The sequence below is a fragment of the Bubalus bubalis genome, chromosome 9 (genome assembly GCF_019923935.1).
Source record: "Bubalus bubalis isolate 160015118507 breed Murrah chromosome 9, NDDB_SH_1, whole genome shotgun sequence".
NCBI classification, from domain to species: Eukaryota; Metazoa; Chordata; class Mammalia; order Artiodactyla; family Bovidae; genus Bubalus; species Bubalus bubalis.
In genome coordinates, this window is record NC_059165.1 from 81,033,260 (window position 1) to 81,060,203 (window position 26,944).

Here is a 26,944-nt window from a genome sequence, read left to right on the forward strand (position 1 = left end):
TCTCCTGCATTACAGGCAGATTCTTTACCAACTGAGCTACAAGGGAAGCTCCCATTCAGAAAAGTCAGAAATACTGTGAAAATTGTCCAAATGTGACACAAAGACATGAAGTGAGCAGATGCTGTTAGAGAAAGGGCACCAAGGACTTGCTCTTTGTAGGGATGCCACAAACTTCCAATTTGTAATTAAAAAAAAAAAAAATACTGGTGAAGCACAACAAAACAAGGAATGCCTGTACAGATGTCAAATTATAATGCTTCACACCTGCAACTTTTAATAACAACGACAACAACAACAAAAACGATTCAGGGATGACAAAGAAAAACTTGAATTGGAAAAAGATTTAGGCCACATTTATTTAATCCAAGTATTAACTGTAACTGACTAAAGTGTTTCTCACTCTCTCCCTAATATTCGAAGTTGTATAGCCTTACTTCTATTCTTATTAACCATGAGCTGCATTTTGGAGCTCCTTGGAATTAAGCAGTATTGAACTGACACTTGAAAACCAGGAGTTAGGGACAGTGACCCTCTGCACAGTGAAAAATCCACATGTAACTCATGGTCGGCCCTCCATATACGTGTTTTGGATCCTCTGTGTCTGTGGTTCCACATCCTCCCGTTCAACCAACCTTAACTCATGCTATAATGATTCTTTTGGCAGGGGAAAATGTGTGTGTTTGTCTGGTGTGTGGTACAGGGTGATGATATATACACATGGGAGTGTATGTATATATATGGGAGTGTATCTTTATACACATGGGAGTGTATGAGAATCTCTGTTTTTGAGGAGGGGACCATGTATGCAGTTTGACTGTGTCTCCTTCCTATGTGCCTATCATGACTATATTATGTTACCTTCCTATCTTCAGCTGTCCTAACACCTCCCTTACGTTCGTTCACATTTCAGGAAAAATTGGTCTTTTCTAAACTATTGATATTATAGAGAAACTGAAGTCTACTTGAGAGATTGAATAGTTAGTATTAAGACAGACTAAGAGCCTAATTATCTTGGCTTCCAGTCCAATGTTTTATTTTGCCCATGCAGTACTTACTATGCAAAATGATAGAATAAACAGTAAGAGTGAAATTGCATTCCTCATGCTCTTTATTTTTAAAAGAATGGGGGAAGGTTTTAGTATATTTTAGAAAGTTTTTTCCTTTCCAAAGTCATTACACAAAACAAAAAACACTTGTAAGTAAAACTGAGGCATTTAAGATGGAAGTTGTTCATTTCCTCAAAACAAATAGATAGATGCAGTATTAAAATAAAATGATCACCTATTATATGTTAATTTTTTGGGAGTCTTAGTTCTAAAAATGAAGTATATGAGAGAGGTTCAAGAGGGAAAGGACATAATGTATATCTGTATCTGATTCATGTTGATGTATGGCAGAAACCAATACAATATTGTAAAGCAGTTATCCTCTAGTTAAAAACAAATAAATTTAAAAAAATACATGAAAAAGTAAAAGTAAAGTACATTTGATTTCTTTGCATGTAGGCTTTATATTTGGAGTTTGTATTATTTTGTGTTCTTGCATAATGAATTATTTAGTAATTAGTGATATTAGACTTTATTGTCTTCTCCCAGTTTCTATGGAGTACAGGCATAGTTTAGCTTTGTCCTTTTTTGAGAGTCTTTCTAGGTTTAGATCAAGGTGTAAGCCTGGACTGCAGTCTTTTCTGAGGCTCAGAGTCCTCTTCCAGGTTCATTGGTATTTTCAAAATTGACTTTTTCAGGGCTGTGGGATGAAGCTCTCAGTTCCTAGAGCCTGCCCACCATTCTCTGGCATGTGGCCATCTTGTGCAACATGGTAGTTTGTTTTTAACGTCAACAGAACTGCTCTGCTGCTTTTGAATATTTCTGACTTCTAGAATGGCTTTTTTAAATGTCTTACCTGATTAGGTCAGGCACATCGGAATAATCTCCCTTTTGATGTTAAACTCCAGTGACACGGGCCTTAACTACGTTACCTTTGCCATATAATACAGCCTAATGATTAAAGGAAAATCTGGGAATCTTGCCCACAATTGGAGGAGAAGGATTATACACCAGAGGGATGTGTATACCAGAGGATGGCAATCTTGGGGTTGATCTTAACATTATGCTTACCACAAGGTTATCAAAGAGTGCAGTGGCTCCTTTTTTTCAGTACAAATAAGATCTTTCCTGTGTGCCAGACATTTCTGTAGGCCCTGGAAATAATAAAGCTCAAATGCACAGTTCCTTTCTGTGGTGAAGTGGGGGAGACCAGCAGTGAAGCAGTGTTGATAACGTAGTTCGGCAGTGCAGGTGGAGTAGAGGTGTACCCTGGCTCCCTGTGATTCACGAGGGAGGAGGCTGGGTCAAGAAAAGTTTGTACAGAAAAAGTAAAATTCCTGCTACAGTTCTTAAAACTACAGAATGTTTAAAAAATTGTGTATTGATTTTCTAGGAAGCAAAGTTTGCTATTTAAGATCAGGAAGTTATTAAAGTCCTTCTTCTTTCCCCTAGATGGTATACCTCAAGTTTACTATTTTGGCCCTTGTGGTAAATACAACGCTATGGTGCTGGAACTACTGGGACCTAGTTTGGAAGATTTGTTTGATTTGTGTGACAGAACATTTTCTCTTAAAACGGTTCTCATGATAGCTATCCAACTGGTAAGTAAAGCAGGATGTTTTGAAGCTGCTTGAACAATTTTATGGTTCCGTTTGGTTACTAAGTTACATTAAAAGTTAAAAGTTCTGCAACAATGTCGTCCACAGCATTCAACCTAATAAAAAATATGTCTACTTTTCATATCATTGTCTTGTTAGGATGAAAGTAGCTTAAAATAACTGATTTCAGATATAATTTTTTGTATGAAAAAATTAGTATCTTATTGCTTTAAGATCAGAATGCTTAGTTTGAGAAGTTGTTTCCAGCACTCTTTTCATGTCAAAAATGAATACTTAGGGAGATTCAAAAGGGAGGAGATATATGTATACCTATGGCTGATTCATGTTGAGGTTTGACAGAAAAGAACAAAATTCTGTAAAGCAATTATCTTTCAATAAAACAATAAATTAAAAAAGAATGAAAATAGCAAACGTAGGTGATGATACAGAGAAAAGAGAATCCTCGAACATGGATGGTAGTAGTATAAATTGGTATAACCACTGTGGAAAACAGTATGGAGATTTCTCAGTAAAACTAAAAAAAGATCTACCATATGGGGGAAAAAAAATGAATACTTAGAGAAGAGAACCCTCAGAAACACAGGTTTTTAATCTCAGTTAATTAATGTAAAATGGCCTAGGAAAAGAAGAAGCAGACTAATGAGGGAGTCTTAGACATCATTTAAATTTCAGGGAGCCTGTGGGGAAGTAACTTAGAGGGTAATTTTTAAGGAAGTTTCTAAACAAATGTTAATAAGTATATTTTGCAGAAGTCTTAGAATTGTTTTTATCTGTTGGTTTTTTCACTTCTGCAGATTTACCCTGTAGAAGTATTCAGGTGTACTTAAAGCTTTTTGTCCACAGATGTCCATAATAAAGTGGGAAACAACCCAGATGCACAGAAATAAGTTAGTTGAATAAATTATTAATAATGATAAGATAATATGTAGTCATTAAAAAGTGTTTATTAAAAGAATATTTCATGACCTGAAAAATGCTCATAACACATTGTTAAAGTGTAGATCATAGAATGTTATGTATATATATGACCCAAAATTTGTTAACAAACTAAAATGGCTTGAGTGACTGTGTTCACTTACGTTGTATTGTGACCATGATTATTACTGAATGAAGCACTTTTATTTACTTGTTTGTAATGTTTTATTTTGTGACAGTTTATACAATGAATATTGAGTAATTGTAAAGCAAGGAATAAAAATGTATTATATTATTATTAGAGTTGTATTCCAAAGTTTTCTAGTTTCGATATCTTTTTAAATGTTTAATACGTAAGAAAAGTAAGCAAGTCATGAAAAAGAAAAATATGACTGAAGGGTGCTCTGTTAACTGTTTTTAACAGTTAGACTCTCTTAGTTTCTTTAGTGTAATTGTAGAAGTTTTTGCATTATTGAACTGAAAAGGAAAAATAAATTGCAGTTTTCTGAATATATCTGTTTATACTTTTAAGATTTTGTATTGGTAAATCTGTTTGATTGTATAAGGTGGCATCATCTGAAAGTTTTGATTAAATCAGTCTTCCTGATATGGATATGAAAGGAATTCATAAAATTCAAGCACTTCCATTTATAAGTGCCCAAAATAGAAAAAGCAGAGATTTTTAATCATAATTGAACATGTTTTTGAGAAACTATGGAGTGATAGCATGCTGCTTTTAAGGGGATAAAACAATTTCTGTTTTTTGTTTTTTTTTTCTTCTTTACGTTGTTTTCATTGTGAAAATTGTCTTGCCGCTCTCATCCTATTTTATGCTAGTCAAGCCTAAAATAAAATGTATCTTTTTTTTTTTTTTTTCTTTTTTGCATCAAGATTTCTCGCATGGAATATGTCCATTCAAAGAACTTGATATACAGAGATGTAAAACCTGAGAACTTCTTAATAGGCCGGCCGGGAAACAAAACCCAGCAAGTTATTCATATTATAGATTTTGGTTTGGCAAAGGAATATATTGATCCAGAAACAAAGAAACACATACCATACAGAGAACACAAGAGCCTTACAGGAACAGCTAGATATATGAGCATAAACACACATTTAGGGAAAGGTATGTGTACCTTTTGTAAGTATGGATGTTTGAACTCAGTGTGAGTTTTTATCTCTTATTATGGTTCAGTTTTTGCAGGTTACAGTTGCTTCTATTGTAATTTTTATTTATCTCATCTAGAGTGTACTTTCATTTGTATTTGATAAGTCTTTTAAAGTAACTTGTTTAAAATAAATGGATGACAGATATCCTTATATTCACTGTATCTTTCTTTTTTGGTAACTTGAAATATTCAACTTTGATACACTTAGGGTGATCCGTTTGATTATTTCTGTTAAAAGAGTGTCAAAAAATACTTAATTTTAACTGAATTTAATGTGTATAAAGATTTTGGATTGAGACTTTAGCTCTTTGATACAGCTAGCCAGGGAGATAGCAACCTGCCTAATACATTGAATACTGAGAATACATATCTTAGAGGTAACTGTTTACTTTGTACTATTATTTAACCTTTTAAAGAAGGTCCCTTATTTGTATAAAAGATAAAATAATATCAACTGTACAGAATTTCTTACAGCTTTTTCTCCCCTTGGTTCAAGTTCCAGTTCAGGATCACATATTTCATCTTTTTGTCGTATCTCTTTAGTCTCTTTTCATCTGGGACAGTTCCTTGCCTTTCTTTATGGTTCATGACCTTGATATTTTTTGGAGCGCAGGCTGTCTTGTAAAATGTCCTGTGTTTGAGGCCGTCTCATATTTCTTCATGATTATATTTGGGTATGCAGTTTAAGCATAGATATCATAGAACTGATATGATCTCAGTGCATCACGTCAGAAGGGACATGATGTCACCTTGGTTCCAAGTAGCTTTGATCACTTGCCTAGGCTAGTGACTGCTAAGTTTCTCCACTTAACAGTTTCTTATTTTCCCTTGGTATTTAGAAAACATTTTCTAAGGTGGGTTTTGAGATTTTGTAAATAGGTTTGTTTCTCATCAAATTTATACCCACTAGATTATTTTCTGACTCCTTTCTGATTCCTTATGTATTCTAGTTTACAGTCTAACGTAGGCAAAAGCTGTCTCTTCTTCCCTTGTTTGTTAACTTATATAAGCATGGACTCATGGATTCTGATATAATTGGATGCATTATAGTCCATCACTATCATTATTTATATCATCATTTATTTTGAAGTGCAGATTGTCCCATATTTGGCTACTGGTTGCTCTGTCATGCTGGCTCTGCTGTTCCTTTGGCATGTTCTCATGACTCTTGGCAAACTTCTTTCCTTTCTTATGCAGCATGTTATTCCGGGCGCATCTTAGAGCTTTTCTACTCTAGCCCAGATACAACATTTTCTAAGCAGCCCTGGGTCCTTTTATTGAATAATAAACATACACACATAATAAAACTAGGAAATATGTGTAGGTGTGTCTGTTTTGATTTCTACCAGCAGCAAATGGGAGTTGTGTTTGTTTCACATTCTTGACAACATTTGGTATTGTCTGTCTTTTTCATCCTAGCCATTCTAGTGAGTGTCTGTCGTGCTAATTTATTTTACTGTGACTAATGGTTGTGAGCACTTTTCATGTGCTTATTGACCATTTGCATATCTTCTTTTGTGGTGTGCACATTGTTTCATTGTTTACTTTTAGGAGTTCTTTATATATTCCGGATGTGAGTCTTTCGGCAAATGTATGCCCTGTGAACATTTTCTTCTAATCTGTGGCTTGTCTATTCATTTTCCTGGTGTTGACAGTTGATGAGCAAAAGTTGAAAATACTTAATGAAGTCTAATTTATCAATTTTTTCTTTTATGATTACTACTTTTTAAATCCTAAGGAATCTTTGCCCCTTATAATGAGAACATTTTGTTTTCTTCTGCCACCTAAAATTCATTTTTTGTGTGGTGTGAGATAGGCTTGAGATATTCTTTTAATGATATTCTTTCCCATTGGATTATTTTTGTGTGTTTCTGAAGAAAATTGGTTCTAGGTTGTGTTTACAATAGTTTATTCTTAAGTCTTGGTCAGGTTTAACTTAAGTTTCTGCTTTTAGATTTTATTTCTACCATGTTACTCACAGAGAGAAGAGACAGGAATGTAAATTGATCAGTATTTATCCACTATCACTGCTCACTGTACCTTAAAATACAATCACAATTTATCCAGAGCCTTAGAAGTCATCTAATCCAACCTCTAGTTTAGATCTTAGCTTCTTTAACCATTCTCTCCAGACCTGTCTGCTATCCATGTTGTTTCCAGCTTCTGCCTCTCAGCCTAAATAGCACATGGCATCTTCCCTGACAGCTTACCTGATAGTAGACTCTTGATATTTTATTCAGGTTTTTGAAATAGCTGAATATGTAAGTTTGCCTTTTTTTTTTTTTTTTTTAAGTCAGTAGTATTTATATTTCAGGTGGTATTTGTGTGAGTGCCTTTCAATAACAGACTTTCCTGATAGATTTTGAAACATGTTTGGGTAGATATACAGTTTTCAGGATTGTGTCTTCTGTTAAAACCAGGCACATCTATGTTTATATGAACAGTGTCTGAGAAATTTTCATTTCATGGTAGTTGTTAAGACTATTTTACAACAACTAACAAAGGTTCGCTTTATTATGAGACATGAAGTCATGACTTCCTTCTGGCCTGGTGTTCTTTATCTGAACAATGGTAAATGTAATAGGATTCTATTTGTAGAAATGGCAAAGTGGTCTAATATGTTTTTCCTTGTTAGAAAAGCCTTCAGAGCTTGGGAAATGGCATTTAACTATTGTAATAATCTCTTTTTTACTCTTCTTTCAGGAAGCAAACACAAAATTATTTCTTTGGCAAGTTCTGCAAAGAACAAAAGCTTTAAACCTTACTTTCTTTCATTTGTAAAAGCTCTCATTCTCAGTTTTGATGTAGAATTTTGGAATGGATGGTAAAAATAGAAAATTTGTTTGAGAGATTATATGAGTTCCTTTTTTTAAAATTAAGAATTAGCTAATGTAGAGTGAGTTTGAGTGCTAGAGTTAAAGCATTCTATACGTTTGAGAGGCTGTGAACAGGCAATAGTTAGTGGTGTTTTGAGTTTAGAGCACTTGGCTTTGTGAGGAATCAGGAAGAGATTAAGGACAGTGAAAAAGTGACCTTCCCAACTAAGGGAAAAAGTTGTCCCTTAATATAATATGGAGGAATAGTGTTAAGATCACATTATAGAATTTAGTATCTTTATTTCTGTGGTGTATGTATGTCTATTGATCTTAATTAGAAGATTTATGTCTAGAAGGAAGATAACAGTGATTCATTTGTATAATGTTTTTCTTGTTCTTGTGGCAGTCACTGATCAAGATGAAATCTCAGTGAAGCTGCATGTGACAAATGTTGATTTCTTTGGTTTGCTTTAATGGAAGCATTCTTTAGTACTATCAGGTTGAATTATTTTTAATTGCGTCTCATCAAGTATCTTCTTTTTAATAGTTTTTAAAGACATTTTTTTTCTCAAGTGCTTTGAGCCTCATTTTATAATCTTTCTTTGGATTACTTTTTTTCTTTTTTGTCTTATTGGAGTCATTTGAAATTAAGTAAATACTATGTATTTCTCGTTAGTAAGTGTCTTGAAATAAAATTGTCTTTTATTTTTAAATATTATTGAGTATTCATGAGTAAAAAGACTAGGATTTGAGGAATAAGTTGCCAGTTGCTTTGTAATTGTTAAGAAGAATCTGTGTTCCAAAGAAGAATGGTATTTTAATTCCCTCAGTGGAAAGTGCTCAGAATGGGAGAGAAGCAATCACAGAATTATGGTGTTATAAAAATCATAATTTTTTCATTCTGTGATGTGATGCGTATAATTTCCAGCTAATTGCCCCAAATCTTGAGACCTACTCCTGAAGCCTCTCAAAACAGCTTTTTAACAGTTTAAAAGCTCGTGTTTTCATTTTTCAGTTACATTTTAACAGTTTAAAAATATACTGCACAATTCCTTGCTTTTTGAAACAAAGTATAATAAACCTAATTGGTGTTTTCTTGATATTTCAGTGTCATAATTTTTTTATGATTGTTCTAAAGTGATACCCTCAAGGTCACTTGGAGAGTGTTAGGATGTATATTTAAATAAGTTTAGAAAAAGTGCATTTAAATAGTTTTGTATTTTTAAAAAATAACATTAATTTTTAGAGCCGTTTTAAATTCACAGCAAAATTAGGCACAAAGTACAGAGGTTTCCTTTTTACCCTGTCCCTGCATGTGCTTACTGTAATATGATCACACCAAAGTGGTACATTTTTGATAGTCGAGGAATCCACACTGATGCATCGTTATTGCCAAGAGTCTGTAGTTTACTTTGGGGTTCACTCTTGGTGTTGTCTATTATGTGGGTTTGGACAAATTTATAATGACATGTATCTACCTGTAGTATCCTAGAGGTTAGTTTCACTTTCTAAGCATCCTCTGTGCTTCACTTAATCCCTTCCTCTCTCCAGCCCCTGACAACCACTGGTCTTTTTCCTGTCTCCATAGTTCTGCTTTTTCCAGATTCCATATAGTTGGAATCATACAGTATGTAACCTTTTCAGATTGGCTTCTTTCACTTAGTAATACATAGTTACATTTCCTTCATGTTTTTTCATGGCTTGATAACTCATTTCACTTAGTGTTGAATAATTTTCCATTGGAGATAACACAGATTATTTATCCATTCATCTACTGAAGGACCTCTTCATTGCTTTCAGGTTTTAGCAATTATGACTAAAACTGCTGTACACATCCTTGTGTAGTTTTTGTATGACATAAGGTTTTCAGCTCCTTTGTGTAAATATAAAAAAGCTCAGTTGCTTCAACATGTGGTTTGAGTATGTTTAGTTTTGTAAGAAACCCCCAAATTGTCTTCCAAAGTGGCTACCATTTTGTATTCCAGCTGCCAATGAATGAGAATTCTTACTGCTCTGCATTCTCACTAGCATTTGATATTGTTAGTGTTCTGGATTTATACCAGTCTAATAGGTCTGTAGTGTTATCTTGTTTTAATTTGCATTTCCTGATGCCATGTGATGTGGAGCATCTTTTCATATGCTTATTTGTCATCTGTGTATCTTCTTTGGTGAGGTGTCTCTTAAGGTCTTTGGCCCATTTTAATCAATTTGGTTATTTTCTTATTGTTGAATTTTAAGGGTTGTTTGTCTCTTTTGGATTACAGTTTTTTATGAGATGTGTCTTTTGCAAATATTTTCTCCCAGTCTATGGCTTATCTTTTTATTCTCTTGATGGTATTTTTTGCAGAGCAGAAGTTTTAATTTTAATGAAGTCCAGTTTATCAGTTATTTCTTTCATGTATTGTGCTTATAGTATTACATCTTAAAACTCATCACCAAACCCAAGGTCATCTAGATTTTCTCCTGTGTTATCTTCTAAGAACTTTGTAACTTTGTGTTTCATGTTTAGGTCTCTTATCTATTTTAGTTCATTTGAATAGTGAACAGTGTAAGTTCTGTGTCTAGATTCATTTTTCTACATGTGAATGTTCAGCTGTCTTAGCACCATTTGTTAAAAAGACTTGTCTTTGCTCCGTTGTATTGCCTTTGCTTCTTTGTTGAAGGTCAGTTGACTGTGTTAATGAGAGTCTATTCCTGGGCTCTCTATTCTGTTCATTGATCTATTTGTCTGTTCCTTGGCCACTACCATACAGTAGGTCTTGAAGCAGTGTTTTTTTTAAAACAGGTTTTTATCCATCAACTGTATTTTTGATTACTTTTTGTTACCACGTGTAGTACAGCTGGCAGCACTTTCTCATCTTTTGTTTTGCTTCTTGTAACCTGATAGCTAAACTTATTGGAATTATATCGAAATTAAGATAACTAGATTTTTAAGAGGACTTTTTGAGGAATCAGATTTATGCATATTTTGAGTTCCATTGCTCAGAAAATGTATTTTTTCTTTCGGAGTTTTTGATATTGCTAGATAAGGTATTTGGATTAGTGGGTTTTTGCTGAGAATTGTCTTGCATAATTATGCTTGTCTTTTTTCTTTTGAGTTTGTGTTTTCATTTCTAAGAAACTCAGTTATGTGATTTTGAACAACGTGAATAAGCTCAGTGAATCTTGTGAAAGAGTTGTTTTTTTTTTTTTCTTTTATGAGAGGCCAAGGAAAAATAACTTTAATCCTTTTAGAAGGAAATATAAAGTGAAACTTTATTTGCTTGTAGTGATTTTTGTTTTTATATTTTGGTTACATAGAAAGAATAAACTTTCTTTGGTGAGAATTTTTGTTGTTCAGCTCTCTTGTCATGTTTGTATTTAACTAACATGTTTTTAGCCTCATTTTTTATTTTTGCAGGGAAATGCAGTAATAAATTTATTTTTGGAAATATACGTGGATATATTAGAGGGTTTCCTACCTTTTAGTGGGACTTTTGATATTTTGGGGTGGTATTTTTCTGTTGAAAATTGAATAGAAATTCAGTTGCAGTGGAAACAATGCTAGGTAATAAGTCAGTTTTAAAAAGAGGAAAATAATGTTGAGTTACAAGAGTAGAATTTTTAAATAGAAAAGCATTGTAGAGATTTGTAATAAGCGTTTAATTAATTGATTGACTCTACCTTGTTTTCTGAAATGAAAAAAAGTACAGACACATGATCTGAAATTCTGCATAGTTTTGAGCTAGTCACAATCCTTCTGAGCCTTTATTTCTTTATTGGGGGATAACTGACACTTTGAGTATAGCTATAATTTTAAAAGATCATCTGTATGAAGCACTGACACACACTGGGCTTGTAGTATGTGTTGGTTGTGTTACTTTATGTGATACATATATTCCCGAAGAGCAGAATTTCAATTTGACTCTTTACATAACCTTTAAATTTATTGGAGAACCTGTTTAACACATTATTGACTGGGAGATTTTTGCAGAAACTAACAGCTGTGGCCAGTGATTTGTTAGTTAAGTGAATATTGAAACTCTCTGGTCAATAATGTTCAGGTTACAAAAGATGTATTAATATTAATAATGTCTCTGGCCAATAAGTTGTTAAAATACCAATAAGTTATTGTTATTCTCTTGTAAATAAAATTGTCACTTTTTAATGTTTTAGTTGCTCAAAGCAAGAGTTCCTATAGTAAAGATTCTGCCTTTGACAAAAACATCCATTTTCAAATGATCCTTTGTAGTTAACCAATTTAAAGATTGTGAACAAGATTTAATATGGGCCAAATTACCTTTGGGAGATTTTTTTTCATCTAACTCAACTGTTAAAGACCAGAGGAGGTATTCTTTAGTTACTGTGTTTCAAAAAGAAAGCCCTCTTCATGACTTCTGTTACTGCACAGTGAAATTTATTTTCAAATTTGTCAGTTGGTGATAAAACAGAAAGGAATTATCAGAGGAAGGAATATTTCAGACTGAGTTTTGGTAAGTATTTATTTTAATAGCTCCTGAGTATTTAATAGCTCCTGAGTATTTATTTTAATAGCTCCTAATTATGTTTTGAATTTTTAAATACTCTGTAGATTATAAGATTGTTCTGTGAGATAAGCATGTAGGCAAGATCACCTTATGATCTTGACTTACTGTCACTGTGATAACGAAACCTCCCCTTGGATTGATTTCAGTGGAGAATTGCCTTTATGACCAGTTCTTCTCCTTAGTAAAAATCCTACTGTAGGGCTCAGTATACTTGTCCCTTGGTATCCACAAATTGGTTCCAGGACCCTGAGGATGCCAAAACCCAAGGATGCTCAAGCCCTTAATATAAAATTGCATAGTATTTGCATATAACCTACACACATTCTCCCATATACTTTAAATCATCTCTTGATTATTTATAATAACTAATACAATGTAAATACTTTGTAATAGTTGCCAACCCTTGGCAAGTTCAAGTTTTGCTTTTTGGAAATTTCTGGAATTATTTTTTACAGATATTTCAGTCCGTAGTTGGTTGAATCCACAGAGGCAGAACCCATAGATATGGTGGGCCCACTGTATTTATATACATTTAGCATTTAGTCTTGAAAACCATATACTATAATTACTACAATCAATACTACAAGGTATTGCTTGTATTTTGATAAATTGATCCCCACATTTCATGTTTTCGTATGCTATTGGAAATTTTATTACTGTTCACATTCATTTTCCAATTGTTCGTTTCTAGTATAGGAATACAATTAATTTTTATATACTGACCTTGTATCATATATCCTTGCTAAAACTCATTGACTAGTCCTAACACTTTTTTTTTTTGTGGATTAGGATTAGGATTTTCTACATATGCAGTCATATTGTCTGCAAAGAAAAATAGTTTCACTTCATCAGTTACAATCTGAATATCTTTTAATTTTTTCTCTTTCTTTTGTTGTACTGACAGGAACTTCTAGTACAATATTGAATAGAAAATGTGAGTGAACATCCTTGCTTTGTTCTGGATCTTAGGGATGCCTTTTCCTTACATAAGAATTTTTGTTTTTTTCATAGAAGTCCTTTTGCAATATGAAGAAGTTTCATTCTTTTTTTATTTGAGAGGTGTTTTTTTTTTAATCATAAATGCATGTTAGCTTTTCTCAAATACTTTTTCTATATTTTTTGAGATGTTCCTATGATTCATATCTTCTTTTAATTTTGGAGAATTATATCAATTGATTTTTGAAAGTTAAACCAAACTTCAAGTCATAGGATTGACCCCTACTTTGTCATGGTTTACTTTCTAAAAAGCATTTTACATCTGTGTTAATGAGAGATACTTCCTGTAGTTTTCTTTGCTTGTAATGCCTTTGTCTGGCTTTGGTAACAGGGTAGTAAATTAAGTTGGGAGGGGTTTCCTTCTCTTCTGTTTTCTGAAAGAGTTTGTGTAGAAATGGTATTGTTCCTTAAATGTTTAATAGAATTTACCAGATCATTTCTGGGCCCATAGTTATATTTGGAGATTATAAATTACATTTTGTTTAATATAAAGTTGTCTTCTTCTTGAGGTAATTTTGGTAATTTATAGCTTTCAAATACTTGTCCATTTCATCTAAGTTGTTGAATGTATTGGCTTAATGTTAATTTGTAACATTCCTTTATCATCCTTTTACTGTCTGTAGGATCTGTCCTGATGCCCCCAGATAATAGTAATTTGTGTTCTTATCCTAATGAGAGGATTAATTTTATTGAACTTTTCAAATAACCAGCTTTTGATTTCAATATTTTTCTCTACTGATTGTCCATTTTCTCATTATTGGTTTTCTAATTTATCATTATTTTTTCCTTTCTTTTACTTATTTTGGGTGGGGTTGGTATAGACATAGATAATTGAATCATAATACAGTTCTGAAATAGACCCATACATGGATGCTTAATTGATTTTTGCTGCCAAGTCTGCTGCTAAGTCACTTCAGTCATGTCCGACTCTGTGCGACCCTATAGACAGCAGCCCACCAGGCTCCCCCGTCCCTGGGATTCTCCAGGCAAGAACACTGGAGTGGGTTGCCATTGCCTTCTCCAGTGCATGAAAGTGAAAAGTGAAAGTGAAGTCGCTCAGTCATGTCTGACTCTTAGCAACCCCATGGACTGCAGCCCACCAGGCTCCTCCATCCATGGGATTTTCCAGGCAAGAGTACTGGAGTGGGGTGCCATTGCCTTCTCCGATTGATTTTTGAGGATAGTGCAAAAGTTACCCAAGGGGAAAAGACAGCCTTCTCAAGAAACTTTGTGAGAATAACTAGGCATCAGTATTGAAAAAAATGAATCTAAACCCTTACAACAAAAGAAAACAGGATAAAAAGACTTCAAATGATTCATAGATTTAAATGTTAGAGCCAAAACTATAGTATTTCTTAAAGGAAAAATAGAAAATCTTTGTGACCTTAGGGGAGTCAAAGATGTTCTAGCTGAGACATAAAAAAGCATAAACAATAAAACAACAACAAGGACGTCCAATAAATTTGGTTTCATCTAAATATAAACTGCTGTCCTTTGAAGGATACTGTTAAGCAAATGAAAAAAATATGCTACAGTGTGGGAGGAAGTATTTGCAAAGCTTGTATCTGAAAATGACTTACATCCAAAATACACAAACAACTCTTTAAGATTTATTATAAGACAAATAATATAATTTTTTAAAACATGGGTACAGTGTCACTGCTGCTGCTGCTGCTGCTAAGTCGCTTCAGTCGTGTCCGACTCTGTGCGACCCCATAGACGGCAGCCCACCAGGCTCCCCCATCCCTGGGATTCTCCAGGCAAGAACACTGGAGTGGGTTGCCATTTCCTTCTCCAACGCAGAAAAGTGAAAAGTGAAAGGGAAGTCGCTCAGTCGTGTCACAACATGTCACAAAAAGATGTGAATGACCAGTAACAAAATGAAACAATGTTCAAAATGTTGTCACCAGTGAAACTCAAATCACAGTGAGATAATACTTAATGGCCATTAGCATAGCTAAATTTGAAAGATTGACCATACTAAATGATAGGTTCTGGAGCAACTTGAAGTCTCATGTATTGCTCGTGGAAATATAAAATGGGACAAACCCTTTGGAAAATAGTGTATACGTTTCTTATAAAGTTAAACCTACACTTTCCATATAATGGAGTAATCCCACTCCTGGATATGTGAGAGAAATGAAAACATATGTCCGCACAAAGACTTGTTCAAGAATGATCCTAACAGCCTTATTTACAATAATTCAAAATTGGAAGTTCCTCAAAGGTACGTCAGTAGCCGAATAGATAAATGATGCTGGCAATAAAAAGTATTGAGGTACTAATTAATGCTTACAGCAACAGGAGTAAAGCAGAAGAATGTGGACACAGTGGTCCATACTGTATGATCCTATGCATGTGAAACTATAAAAAATCAAGTCTGCTGTAGTGTAACAGAAAACATGTGCCTGGTTGAGGCCAGGGGAGGGGGAAGATAGCAGGCAAGGCGTGAAAGGGAATCTTTTGGAGTGTTGGAAATACTTCTTGATTGTAGTAGTACTTATATGTATGTGTTGTCAATATTTATCAAACTGTACCCTTTAATAAGTGTATTTTATTATATGTAAAATTAGAATGGGTAAAAGAAGTTTGTTTTTAGTGCTTATCAAATCTGGTTATACTTCAGAATCATCTGCTAAACTTTAAGTGTACATTCTTCTACTCTGTGTCGTCCCCAGAGAATCAACATCCAGCATTAGGTGTGCTCATCTGACATTCTTAAGAGCTTCAGAAGTGATTCTGATTCTCAGGGGACTTCAGAAATAATATTTTTTTCTTTCCTTGACTTCTCATTCTTTAAGACTCCTCGGGTCTAATAAAGTGAAATTTTAGTTATAAAAGCCATTACTGGACTTTTTTCATGTTATTCATATCCTGCTTTCATTAATGGGTTTTAGAAGAATTTTAAGTCTATATTACTTATTTTGAAAGTTTGCTTTTTTAAAAATAAAATATGCTTACATTGTTAAAATATGAAATATAAGGAAAAATTCCCATTTATCACATTTTTGAACTTATGAAGTGAGCTATTGAAATATCCTATCTAGTCCTGCAGTTTCATACCCCTGATTACTAATGATTTGGTGCCTGTTCTTCTAGATATTTCCCTATATTTATAGAAAAGAGACATAATCTAGTATCAATAGGGACAAATCTAGTATATTTTTAAATAGTCACTTATATATTTAAGTGCCTTGATTGCCTGTTTTATGGCAGCCCTGAGGCACTAGGCTCTGAGGCTGTTGAGCCAGAGACCTTTGTTCTCCTGTGGTGAGAAGATAGATGTTGATTAAATAAAACCACAAACATATTTATTAAAACTGTAACAAGTGTTTCAGAAGACAATTACAGAATATTCTAAGGTTGCATAGTAAATATTAAAACATTTTTGACCCTTTCACTCTAGTTCAGATCCGTCCTTTGAAAGGTTTGCTTTTCCTAAAGCATTTAGTACTGCTTGGATAGTCTTAGTGTTCATTTGGATGAAACATCTTGCACATGAGAATCCTCTTATTAAACTATTATTATCTCCTCTTACTTTTAGCATGTTTGTATTATTTTAAAATACTAACAAAAATTAAGCATTTAGATCAAGTGAGACATTGAAAAAAAAAAAATTCACTCAGCAAATATTTGTACGTACCTCCCTGAGTCTTGGTCTGTTATTATATCATTCAGTTATATGCTATACAACATTTTGTTACTAGAACAATAGAAACTTGAAAATGGCAATTTGTTCTGGTAGCATATTTTTGGTGCTGCCAGAGGAGTTACTACCATTGGAATGTGTCAAGCACAAGTGCTTTTAAAAATATATTGTGGAATATATTAATGGTATTTAATACTAATGGAGAGTATGGTATGTGGGATGGAATTTTTGTGCTCATTTAAGTTTAGGAAATGGAGGACTAAAGAAAGGTAAACGTTGTTAGTTCTAGGTATTTTCAAAATTTTTAATATGTTATGTTCTAAATCTTGTAAAATGGAGCTGTAGTACACGGTGACTCTCTTTTTCATCATGGAACCCGTTCCTCCTTACCATATTTGTAGGAATAGATATTAATATTTAAGGAAAGAAAGAAATCTCCAGTAGCATGTAAAGAAATCATAGTGTCATATTTTTTAAATGCATGATAATTTCACTGTAAAACCATTATTGTTTAGGCATGATTAGATTTGTATTTTATATGCTGGACTTTAAGGAATTATCAGGAATTAATTTACATGTAAGGAAAGAATCATTTTTCCATTCTTGCATCCTTTACTGGGAAAGGAACATTAAATTTATGTTTCTCTTATATTTCAGAACAAAGTAGAAGAGATGACTTAGAAGCGTTAGGTCACATGTTCATGTATTTTCTGAGAGGCAGTCTTCCTTGGCAAGGTTTAAAGGTAATTGTTTTTGTGTTTCTTTATTGAGTTTAATAAGGTATTAATTTATTAAGATACTTTCTTCCAAGTATTTAATTTTAAAATTACTTCTCAAGAGTTTTTTCTTTCTATTTTAGGCTGACACATTAAAGGAGAGGTATCAGAAAATTGGAGATACAAAACGAGCCACACCAATAGAAGTGTTATGTGAAAATTTTCCAGGTAATGAATAATGCTGTACTGATACATGTGCTTATTATACACAGAAAACTGTAAGTGTTAATTGTCATTACTTAAGTTTATAAGTACTTTTTTCATGCTTAAAAAAATATGATTTAAATGATGTCAGCATTTGATACACAGACCACAGGGGCAATTTATATATTTGCTTTGTAAGATGATATTAATGGAAAAAAATCCTTCTAATAGTGTTGGCCAGTACCAGCTAAAATAGTATTTTCTTCAACAGCATACTTTCAATAAGTTGATATATTTGCTCAGAAATACCAACTGTAAAGTTTTGGTATCCAGTTTTAGTCATTTGAAACTCAGTATCAATCTCAAAGGAGGTATGTGATATATGATGTAGCCTAGTTTTCCAAGTACAGCAAAATCTACTAACCTTACTGCTTTTAGGCTAATTTTTTATTTTCTGAAGATAGTTTTGTTCTCATGTAGTTTTTTTTGGCAACTCACATGAAATCAATCAACAAAAATTTACTTAAGATTTCTAAATTAATTAACGCATAAGAGTAATGTGTCTGTAATGTGTTAAAATACCTGTTAGAATATTTTGTTGTTGTTCAGTCCCTAAGTCATGTCCGACTCTTTGCGACCCGTTGGACTGTAGCATACCAAGCTCCCCTGTTTCCCACTATCTCCTGGAGTTTTTTCAAATTCACGTCCATTGTGTCAGTGATGCTTTCCAACCATCGCATCCTCTGTGGCCCCCTTTTCCTTTTGCCTTCAATGTTTCCCAGCATCCCGGTCTTTTCCAGTGAGTCAGCTCTTTGCAAATCTGTTGGCCAAATATAGGGCTTTAGGTCCAGTGAATAAACAGGGTTGATTTCCTTTAGAATTGATTGATTAGGTCTTCTTGCAATCCATGGGATTCTCAAGAGTCTTCACCACTGCCACAGTTCGAAAGTATCAGTTCTTTGACACTTAGCCTTCTTTATGGTCCAACTCTCATATCTCTACATAACTACTGGAAAAACCATAGCTTTGACTGTAGGGACCTTTTGTTAGCAAATTGATGTCTCTTCTTTTTAATATGCTGCTAGGTTTGTTACAGCTTTCCTTCCAAGGAGCAAGTGTCTTTTATTTTTTTTTTTTTTTTTTTTTTTTTTTGCAAGTGTCTTTTAATTTCATGGCTGCAGTCACTGTCGACAGTGATTATGGAGCCCAAGAAAATAAAATCCGTCACTGTTTCTGCTTTTTCCCCTTCTATTTGACAGGAAGTGATGCGACTGGATGCCATGATGTTATTTTTTTGAATGTTGAGTTTTAAGACAGCTTTTTCACTCTGATCTTGCACCCTCGTCAATAGGCTCTTTAGTTCCTCTTCACTTTGTGCTGTTAGAGTGGTATCATCTACATATCTGAGGTTGTTGATATTTCTCCTGGCAATCTTGATTCCAGCTTGTGATTCATCCAGCCTGGCATTTGCCTGATATACTCTGCATAGAATTTAAATAAGCAGGGTGACAGTATACAGCCTTGTCATCCTCCTTTCTCAATTTTGAACCAGTCCAGTGTTTCATGTCCAGTTTTAACTGTTGCTTCTTGACCCACATACAGTTTTCTCAGGTTAAGGTGGTCTGGTATTCCCATCTTTTTAAGAATTTTCCACAGTTTGTTGTGATCTGCACAGGCAAAGGCTAACACAGAAGTAGATGCTTTTCTGGGAGTCCCTTGCTTTCTCCATGATCCAGCAAGTGTTGGCAATTTGATTTCTGGTTCCTCTGCCTTTTCTAAACCCAGCTTGTACTTCTGGAAGTTCTTGGTTCACATACTTCTGAAGCCTTGCTTGAAAGATTTTGAGCATAGCCTTGCTAGCATTCAGTTGGGTATATCTTTCCCTTTATCCCTTGCCTTTTACTTCTCTGCTTTCCTTAGCTTCCTAATCCTCCTCAGACAACCACTTTGCTTCCTTGCATTTTTTTTCTTTGGCATGGTTTCATTCACTGCCTCCTGTACAGTGTTATAAACCTCAATCCATAGTTCTTCAGGCACTCTCTCTAGTAAATCTAATCCCTTGAATCTGTTCTTCGTCTCCACTGTATAATCATAAGGGATTTGCTTTAGGTATAGTGGTTTCCCCTACTTTCTTCAATTTAAGCCTGAATTTTGCAATAAGAAGCTCATGATCTGAGCCAGTCAGCTCCAGGTCTTGTTTTTGCTGACTGTATAGAGCTTCTCTATCTTCAGCTGCAGAGAATATAATCAGTCTGATTCTGGTGTTGATCATTTGGTGATGTCCATGTATAGAGTCATCTCTTGTGTTGGAAAAGGTGTTTGCTATGACTAATGTGTTCCCTTGACAAAATTCTTTTAACCTTTGCTCTGCTTCATTTTGTATTCCAAGGCCAAACGTGTGTATTATTGTGGATAACTCTTGACTTTTTCCTTTTGCATTCCAGTCCCCGAGATTATGAAGGGCTTTCCAACTGGTTCTAGTGGTAAAGAACCCATATGCCAATGTAGGAGACTCGAGAGATGTGGCTTCGATCCCTGGGTTGGGAAGATCCCCTGGAGAAGGAAATGGCAACCTGCTCCAGTATTCTTGCTTGAGAAATTCCATGGACAGAGGAGCCTGGCAGGCTTCAGTCCTTGGGGTAGACTTACAAAGAGTCAGACACGACTGAGCACACATACACACAGCCTAATTATGAAAAGGACGTCTGTTTTTGGTGTTAGTTCTAGAAGGTGTTGTTGGTCTTCAGCTTCTTCAGTATCAGTGGTTGGAGTATAGACTTAATTATTGAGATGTTGAATGGTTTGCCTTGGAAATAAACCAAGATCATTCTGTCATTTTTTGAGATTTTACCTAGATACTGCATTTCGGACTCTTTTGTTGACTATGAGGACGACTTCATTTCTTCTAAGGGATTCTTGCCCATATAGTTGATATAACGGCTATCTGAATTAAATTCACCCAAATCTTGTCCATTTTAGTTCACTGATTCCTAAAATGTTGATTTCACTCTTGCCATCTCCTACTTAGCCATGTCCAGTTTACCTTGATTCATGGACCTAACATTCCAGGTTCCTATGCAGTATTGCTCTCTATTTTTTTTTTTTTTTTAATTTATTTAATTGGAGGCTAATTACTTTACAGTATTGTGGTGGTTTTTGCCATACATTGACATGAATCAGCCATGGGTGTACATGTGTCCCCACTTCCTGAATCCTCTGCCCCACCTCCCCCTGCACCCCATCTCTCTGGGTTGTCCCAGAGCACCAGCTTTGAGTGCCTTGCTTTATGCATCGAACTTGAGCTGGTCATCTGTTTTATATATGGTAATATACATGTTTCAATGCTAGTCTCTCAAATTGTCCCACCCTCGCCTTCTCCCACAGAGTCCAAAAGTTTTTTCTTTACATCTGTGTCTCTTTTGCTGTCTTGCATATAGGGTTGTCATTGCCATCTTTCTAAATTTCATATATATGCATTAACATACTGTATTGGTGTTTTCTCTTTCTGACTTCGCTCTATATAATAGGCTCCAGTTTCATCCACTTCATTAGGATTGACTCAAATGTGTCCTTTTTCATAGCTGAGTAATATTCCACTGTGTATATGTACCACAACTTCCTTATCCATTTGTCTGCCGATGGACATCTAGGTTGCTTCAGTGTGCTAGCTACAGTGTTGTTCTTTATAGCATCTACGTTACTTTCACCAGCAGACACAACCGTAACTGAGCATCGTTTTCCACTTTGGCCCAGCTGCTTCCTTCTTTCTGGAGCTATTAGTAGTTGCCCTCTGCTCTTCCCCAGTAGCATATTGGGCACCTTTAGACTTGGAGGGGTCATCTTCTGGCATTATATATCTTTCCCTTTTCATATAGTTCATGGGATTCTCCAGGCAAGAATACTGGAGTGTGTTGCCATTTCCTTTTCCATTGGATCACATTTTGTGAGAACTCTTCATTATGACCCATCCATCTTGGGTGGCCCAGCATGGCATGTTTCATAGCTTCAATGAGTTATGCAAGCCCCTTCACCGTGACAAGGCTGTGATCCATGAAGAGGGTTGTGATTTATGCAGTAACAGTAAATGAGAACCAAACTTGAAGGTAGAAGATGGAGCTTATATTCAATTCAGTTCAGTTCAGTTCAGTCGCTCAGTCGTGTCCAATTCTTTGCAACCCCCATGAATCTCAGCATGCCAGGCCTCCCTGTCCATTACCAACTCCCGGAGTTTACTCAAACTCATGTCCATCGAGTTGGTGATGCCGTCCAGCCATCTCATCCTCTGTCGTCCCCTTTCTCCTCCTGCCCCCAATCCCTCCCAGCATCAGAGCCTTTTTCAGTGAGTCAACTCTTTGCATGAGGTGGCCAAAGTAGGTTGCTGCAAAAGTAATTGTGGTTTCAGACCGTGAATTTAAATCATTAGAACCAGGCTCTGACACATCTTTTTAAATCAAAATAGGAACCATTACAGGCAACACAGTTTTGCCCACAAGAGAGAAGTTTGTTTATTCCTGGATCCCAGGGACAGGGGAGCCTGGTGGGCTGCTGTCTCTGGGGTCGCACAGAGTCGGACACGACTGAAGCGACTTAGCAGCAGCAGCAGCATAAAAATCCGTGCTTCCAGATTCGATGAAGTCTTGGAAAGCATTTTCTGCCTCCTGCTGATTGTGGAAGCATTTTCCCTGCAAAAAGTCATCAAGATGCTTAAAGAAGTGGTTATCAGTTGGCGAGAGGTCAGGTGAATATAGCAGATGAGGCAAAACTTCTTAGCCCAGTTTGTTGACCCTTTGAAGCGTTTTTTGTATGATGTGTAGTCAGGCATTGTCATGGAGAAGAATTGGGCCATTTTTGTTGACCAGTGCCGGCTGCATGCATTTCAGTTTTCAGTACATCCATTTGCTGAGCATACTTCTTAGATGTAATGGTTTTGCCAGGGTTCAGAAAGCTATAGTGTAATGGACCAGCCAGCATCAGACCACCAACCAGTGACAGCTTTTTTTGGTGCAAGTTTGGCTTTGAGAAGTGCTTTGAAGCTTCTTCACAGTCCAGCCACTGAGCTGGTTGTCTCTGGTTGTCATATAAAATCCACTTTTCATCACATGTCACAATTTGATCGAGAAATGGTTTGTTGTTGTAGAATAAGAGAAGACAGCACTTCAAAACAGTGATTTTCTTGACTTGCGGTTGGCTCATGAGACACCCACTTATTGAGCTTTTCAGCTTTCCAATTTGCTTCAAATGCTGAATGACTGTAGAATGGTCGATGTTGAGGTTTTTGGCACTTTGTTGTGTAAGTTGTAAGAGGGTTAGCTTCGATGATGCTCTCAATTGGTTGTTGTCAACTTCTGATGGCCGGTCCCTGGGCTCCTCATCTTCAAGGTTCTTGTCTCCTTTGCAAAACTTCTTGAACCACCACCACAGTGTATGTTTTGTTAGTATTTCCAACGCCAAATGTGTTGTTGATGTTGCAAGATGTCTCCGCTGCTTATGACCCATTTTGAACTTAAATAAGAAAATCACTTGAATTGGCTTTTTGTCTAACATAATTTCTGTAGTCTAAAATATGTATATAATAAAAAGCAAGTAATTAGTCATTAGCAAAAAAATAGTGAGAAATGTGCATTAAAATGATGTATAACCATACTTATTTGAGAATGTATTCCAATATCAAATGGCAATGTTGCTAGATCCGTTGGGTAGAATGCCATTTAGCCTAGGTTAAGTATTTGAATCCTCTTTTGGTCAGTTAGTTTGTGTCGCAGATTCTAAAGGACATCCAGCAAACTAGTGCAAATGCTTTCATATATAAATCAGCTCCCATCAGTATTAACAGTATGAGCTGAGTATGGTGTTTTGTGATTAAATAATTATGCATTGTTGAAATTTCTATTTCGACCTTCAGTACTAGCCAAGGTTTCTATTAAAAATATTATTTTAAAAAAATTTCAGCCTTTTCTCATGAAATGGAGCCAAAATAATACTTGTTAAATCTCAGGTTTTTCTTTTGTCTCTATTTCCTTTCCTCCCTTCTTTTCACCCTTTTAATTTTATTGTTATTAAGTTCATAATATTTTCACTGATAGTAGAATCTTGCTACTTTTTCATGTGTTCTTATAATACTTGTCCTTTTAGATATTTATAATTTTGTTAAAATGTATATAGAAAAGTTTAATCAGAGTAATTTTTATTTTCTTTCTAGAAGAAATGGCAACATATCTTCGTTATGTAAGAAGGCTAGATTTTTTTGAAAAACCAGATTATGACTACCTAAGAAAACTTTTTACTGACTTGTTTGATCGAAAAGGATATATGTTTGATTATGAATATGACTGGATTGGTAAACAGTTGGTGAGTACTCCAGGCTGTATAAGAAAAACAAAAGATTATTTGTAGTACTTAGCTTCCTTTTTCACAGTAGAGAGCCTCTATTTGAAAAGAGTTGAGAACAAATAATTTTTTATTTTGAAGTGTAGTTGATTTACAGTATAAGTTTTAGGTGAACATCATAGTGATTTAAAATTTTTATAGATTATGCTCCATTTTAAGTTATTACAGAATAATATCTATATTTTTCTGTGCTGTACAGTATATCCTTTTTGCTAATTTATTTCATAGATGGCAGTTTGTGTCTCCTAATCCCCTACTCTTGTCTTGCCCCTCCTCTGTTTTTTCTCCTCACTGGTAACCACAAGATTGTTCACTATATTTTTAAGTCTGTTCCTTTTTTGTTATATTCATTTGCTTGTTTTATTTTTAAGACTCCACATAATAATGATAACAAGAGTATATTTCTCCTAAGCATAATTCTCTATAGTTCCACATTGTTGCAAATGGCAGAATTCCATTCTTTTTTATGGCTGAGTAATATTTTATCATCTAGTCTAATTCAGTCACTCAGTCATGTCCAACTCTTTGTGACCCCATGGACTGCAGCATGCCAGGCTTCCCTGACCATCACCAACTCTTGGAGTTTACTCAGACTTACGTCCGTTGAGTCAGTGATGCCATCCAACCATCTCATCCTCTGTCATCCCCTTCTCCTCCCACCTTCAATCTTTCCCAGCCTCAGGGTCTTTTCAGATGAGTCAGTTCTTTGTATCAGGTGACCAAAGTATTGGAGTTTCAGCTTCAGCATCAGTCCTTCCAATGAATATTTAGAGCTGATTTCTTTTAGGGTGGACTGGTTGGATCTCCTTATAGTCCAAGGGACTTGCAAGAGTCTTCTCCAACACCACAGTTCAAAAGCATCAGTTCTTCGGTGCTCAGCTTTCTTTATGGTCCAGCTCTCACATCCATACATGACTACTGGAAAAACCATAGCTTTGACTAAATGGACCTTTGTTGGCAAAGTCATGTCTCTGCTTTTGAATATGCTGCCTAGGTTGGTCATAACTTTTCTTCCAAGGAGTAAGTGTGTTTTAATTTCATGGCTGCAGTCACCATCTGCAGTGATTTTGGAGCCCCCCAAAATAAAGTCTCTCACTGTTTCCACTGTTTCCCATCTGTTTGCCATGAAGTGATGGGACCAGATGCCATGATCTTAGTTTTCTGAAGTTAAGTTTTAAGCCAACTTTTTCTCTCTCCTCTTTCACTTTCATCAAGAGGCTCTTTAGTTCTTCTTCACTTTCTGCCATAAGGGTGGCATCATCTGCATATCTGAGGTTATTGGTATTTCTCCCGGCAATCTTGATTCCAGCTTGTGCATCATCCAGCCCAGCATTTCTCATGATGTACTCTGCATATAAGTTAAATAAGTAGGGTGACAGTATACAGCCTGACGTACTCCTTTCCCAATTTGGAACCAGTCTGTTGTTCCATGTCCAGTTCTAACTGTTGCTTCCTGACCTGCATACAGATTTCTCAAGAGGCAGGTCAGGTGATCTGGTATTTCCCTCTCTTTTGGAATTTTCCAGTTTGTTGTGATCCACACAATCAAAGGCTTTGGCTTAGTCAATAAAACAGAAGTAGATGTTTTTCTGGAACTCTCTTGCTTTTTCGATGATCCAGTGGATTTTGGCAATTTGATCTGTGATTCCTCTGCCTTTTCTAAATCCAGTTGAACATCTGGAAGTTTATGGTTCACATATTGTTGAAGCCTGGCTTGGAGAATTTTGAGCATTACTTTACTAGCGTGTGAGATGAGTTCAATTATGAGGTAGTTTGAGCATTCTTTGGCATTGCCTTTTTTTGGGATTGAAATGAAAACTGACCTTTTCCAGTCCTGTGGCCACTGCTGAGTTTTCCAAATTTGCTGGCATATTGAGTGCAGCACTTTCACAGCTTCATCTTTTAGAATTTGAAATAGCTCAACTGGAATTCCATCACCTCCACTAGCTTTGTTTGTAGTGATGCTTCCTAAGGCCCACTTGACTTCACATTCCAGGATATCTGGCTCTAGGTGAGTGATCACACCATTGTGGTTATCTGGGATGTGAAGATTTTTTTTATAGTATTTCTGTGTATTCTTGCCACCTCTTCTTAATATCTTCTGCTTCTGTTAGGTCCATACCATTTCTGTCCTTTATTGTGCCCATGTTTGCATGAAATGTTCCCTTGGTATCTCTGAGTTTCTTGAAGAGGTCTCTAGTCTTTCCCATTCTGTTGTTTTCCTCTCTTTCTTTGCATTGATGACTGAGGAAGGCTTTCTTATCTCTCCTTGCTATTCTTTGGAACTCTGCATTCAAATGGGTATATCTTTCCTTTTCTTCTTTGCCTTTCTCTTCTCTTCTTTTCACAACTATTCGTAAGGCCTCCTCAGCCAACCATTTTACCTTTTGCATCTCTTTTTCTTGGGGATGGTCTTGATCCCTGCCTCCTGTACAGTGTCCCAAACCTCCGTCCATAGTTCTTCCTTAACGTTTCTTTAAAAAAAAATTTTTTTTTTTTTTTAATCTTTTTACTTTTGGCTGTGCTGGGTCTTCATTGCTGTGCAGGCTTTTCTCTAGTTGCAGAGAACAGGGGCTATCTCTAGCTGCAGTGTGCTGGCTTCTCATTGCAGTGGTTTTTCTTGGCTCTCGGGCTTGCAGGCTTCAGTCGTTGTAGCACGTGGGCTCTAGAGCACAGACTCAGTAGTTGTAGCACTCAGGTTTAGTTGCCCCAAGGCATGTGGGATCTTCTGAATCAGGGATTGAACCCATGTCTCCTGCATTAGCAGGTGGATTCTTTACCACTGAGTGACCAGGGAAGCTCCTCTCCATGTCTTCTTTGTCCATTCATCTGCTGCTGGGCACTTAGGTTGCTTCTCTATCTTGGCTGTTGTATATAATGCTGTTTTGAACATTGAGGTGT

The 26,944-nt window shown here is 35.5% G+C and overlaps 1 protein-coding gene across 12 annotated transcripts in view; it reads left to right on the forward strand.

The window, feature by feature from the left end:
• Nucleotides 1-26,944, forward strand: part of CSNK1G3 (casein kinase 1 gamma 3) — a 116,576-nt gene that overhangs the window by 58,667 nt on the left and 30,965 nt on the right. For 10 of the 12 annotated variants that reach the window (XM_045166605.1, XM_045166599.1, XM_045166606.1 and 7 more), the window contains 5 exons: nt 2,499-2,647; nt 4,472-4,706; nt 17,394-17,479; nt 17,596-17,680; nt 23,856-24,004. In XM_045166605.1, the coding sequence (XP_045022540.1) occupies nt 2,499-2,647; nt 4,472-4,706; nt 17,394-17,479; nt 17,596-17,680; nt 23,856-24,004 (704 nt within the window). The remainder of the gene's footprint in view (nt 1-2,498; nt 2,648-4,471; nt 4,707-17,393; nt 17,480-17,595; nt 17,681-23,855; nt 24,005-26,944) is intronic. The other 2 variants (XM_045166604.1, XM_045166609.1) reach the window with 1 other exon arrangement.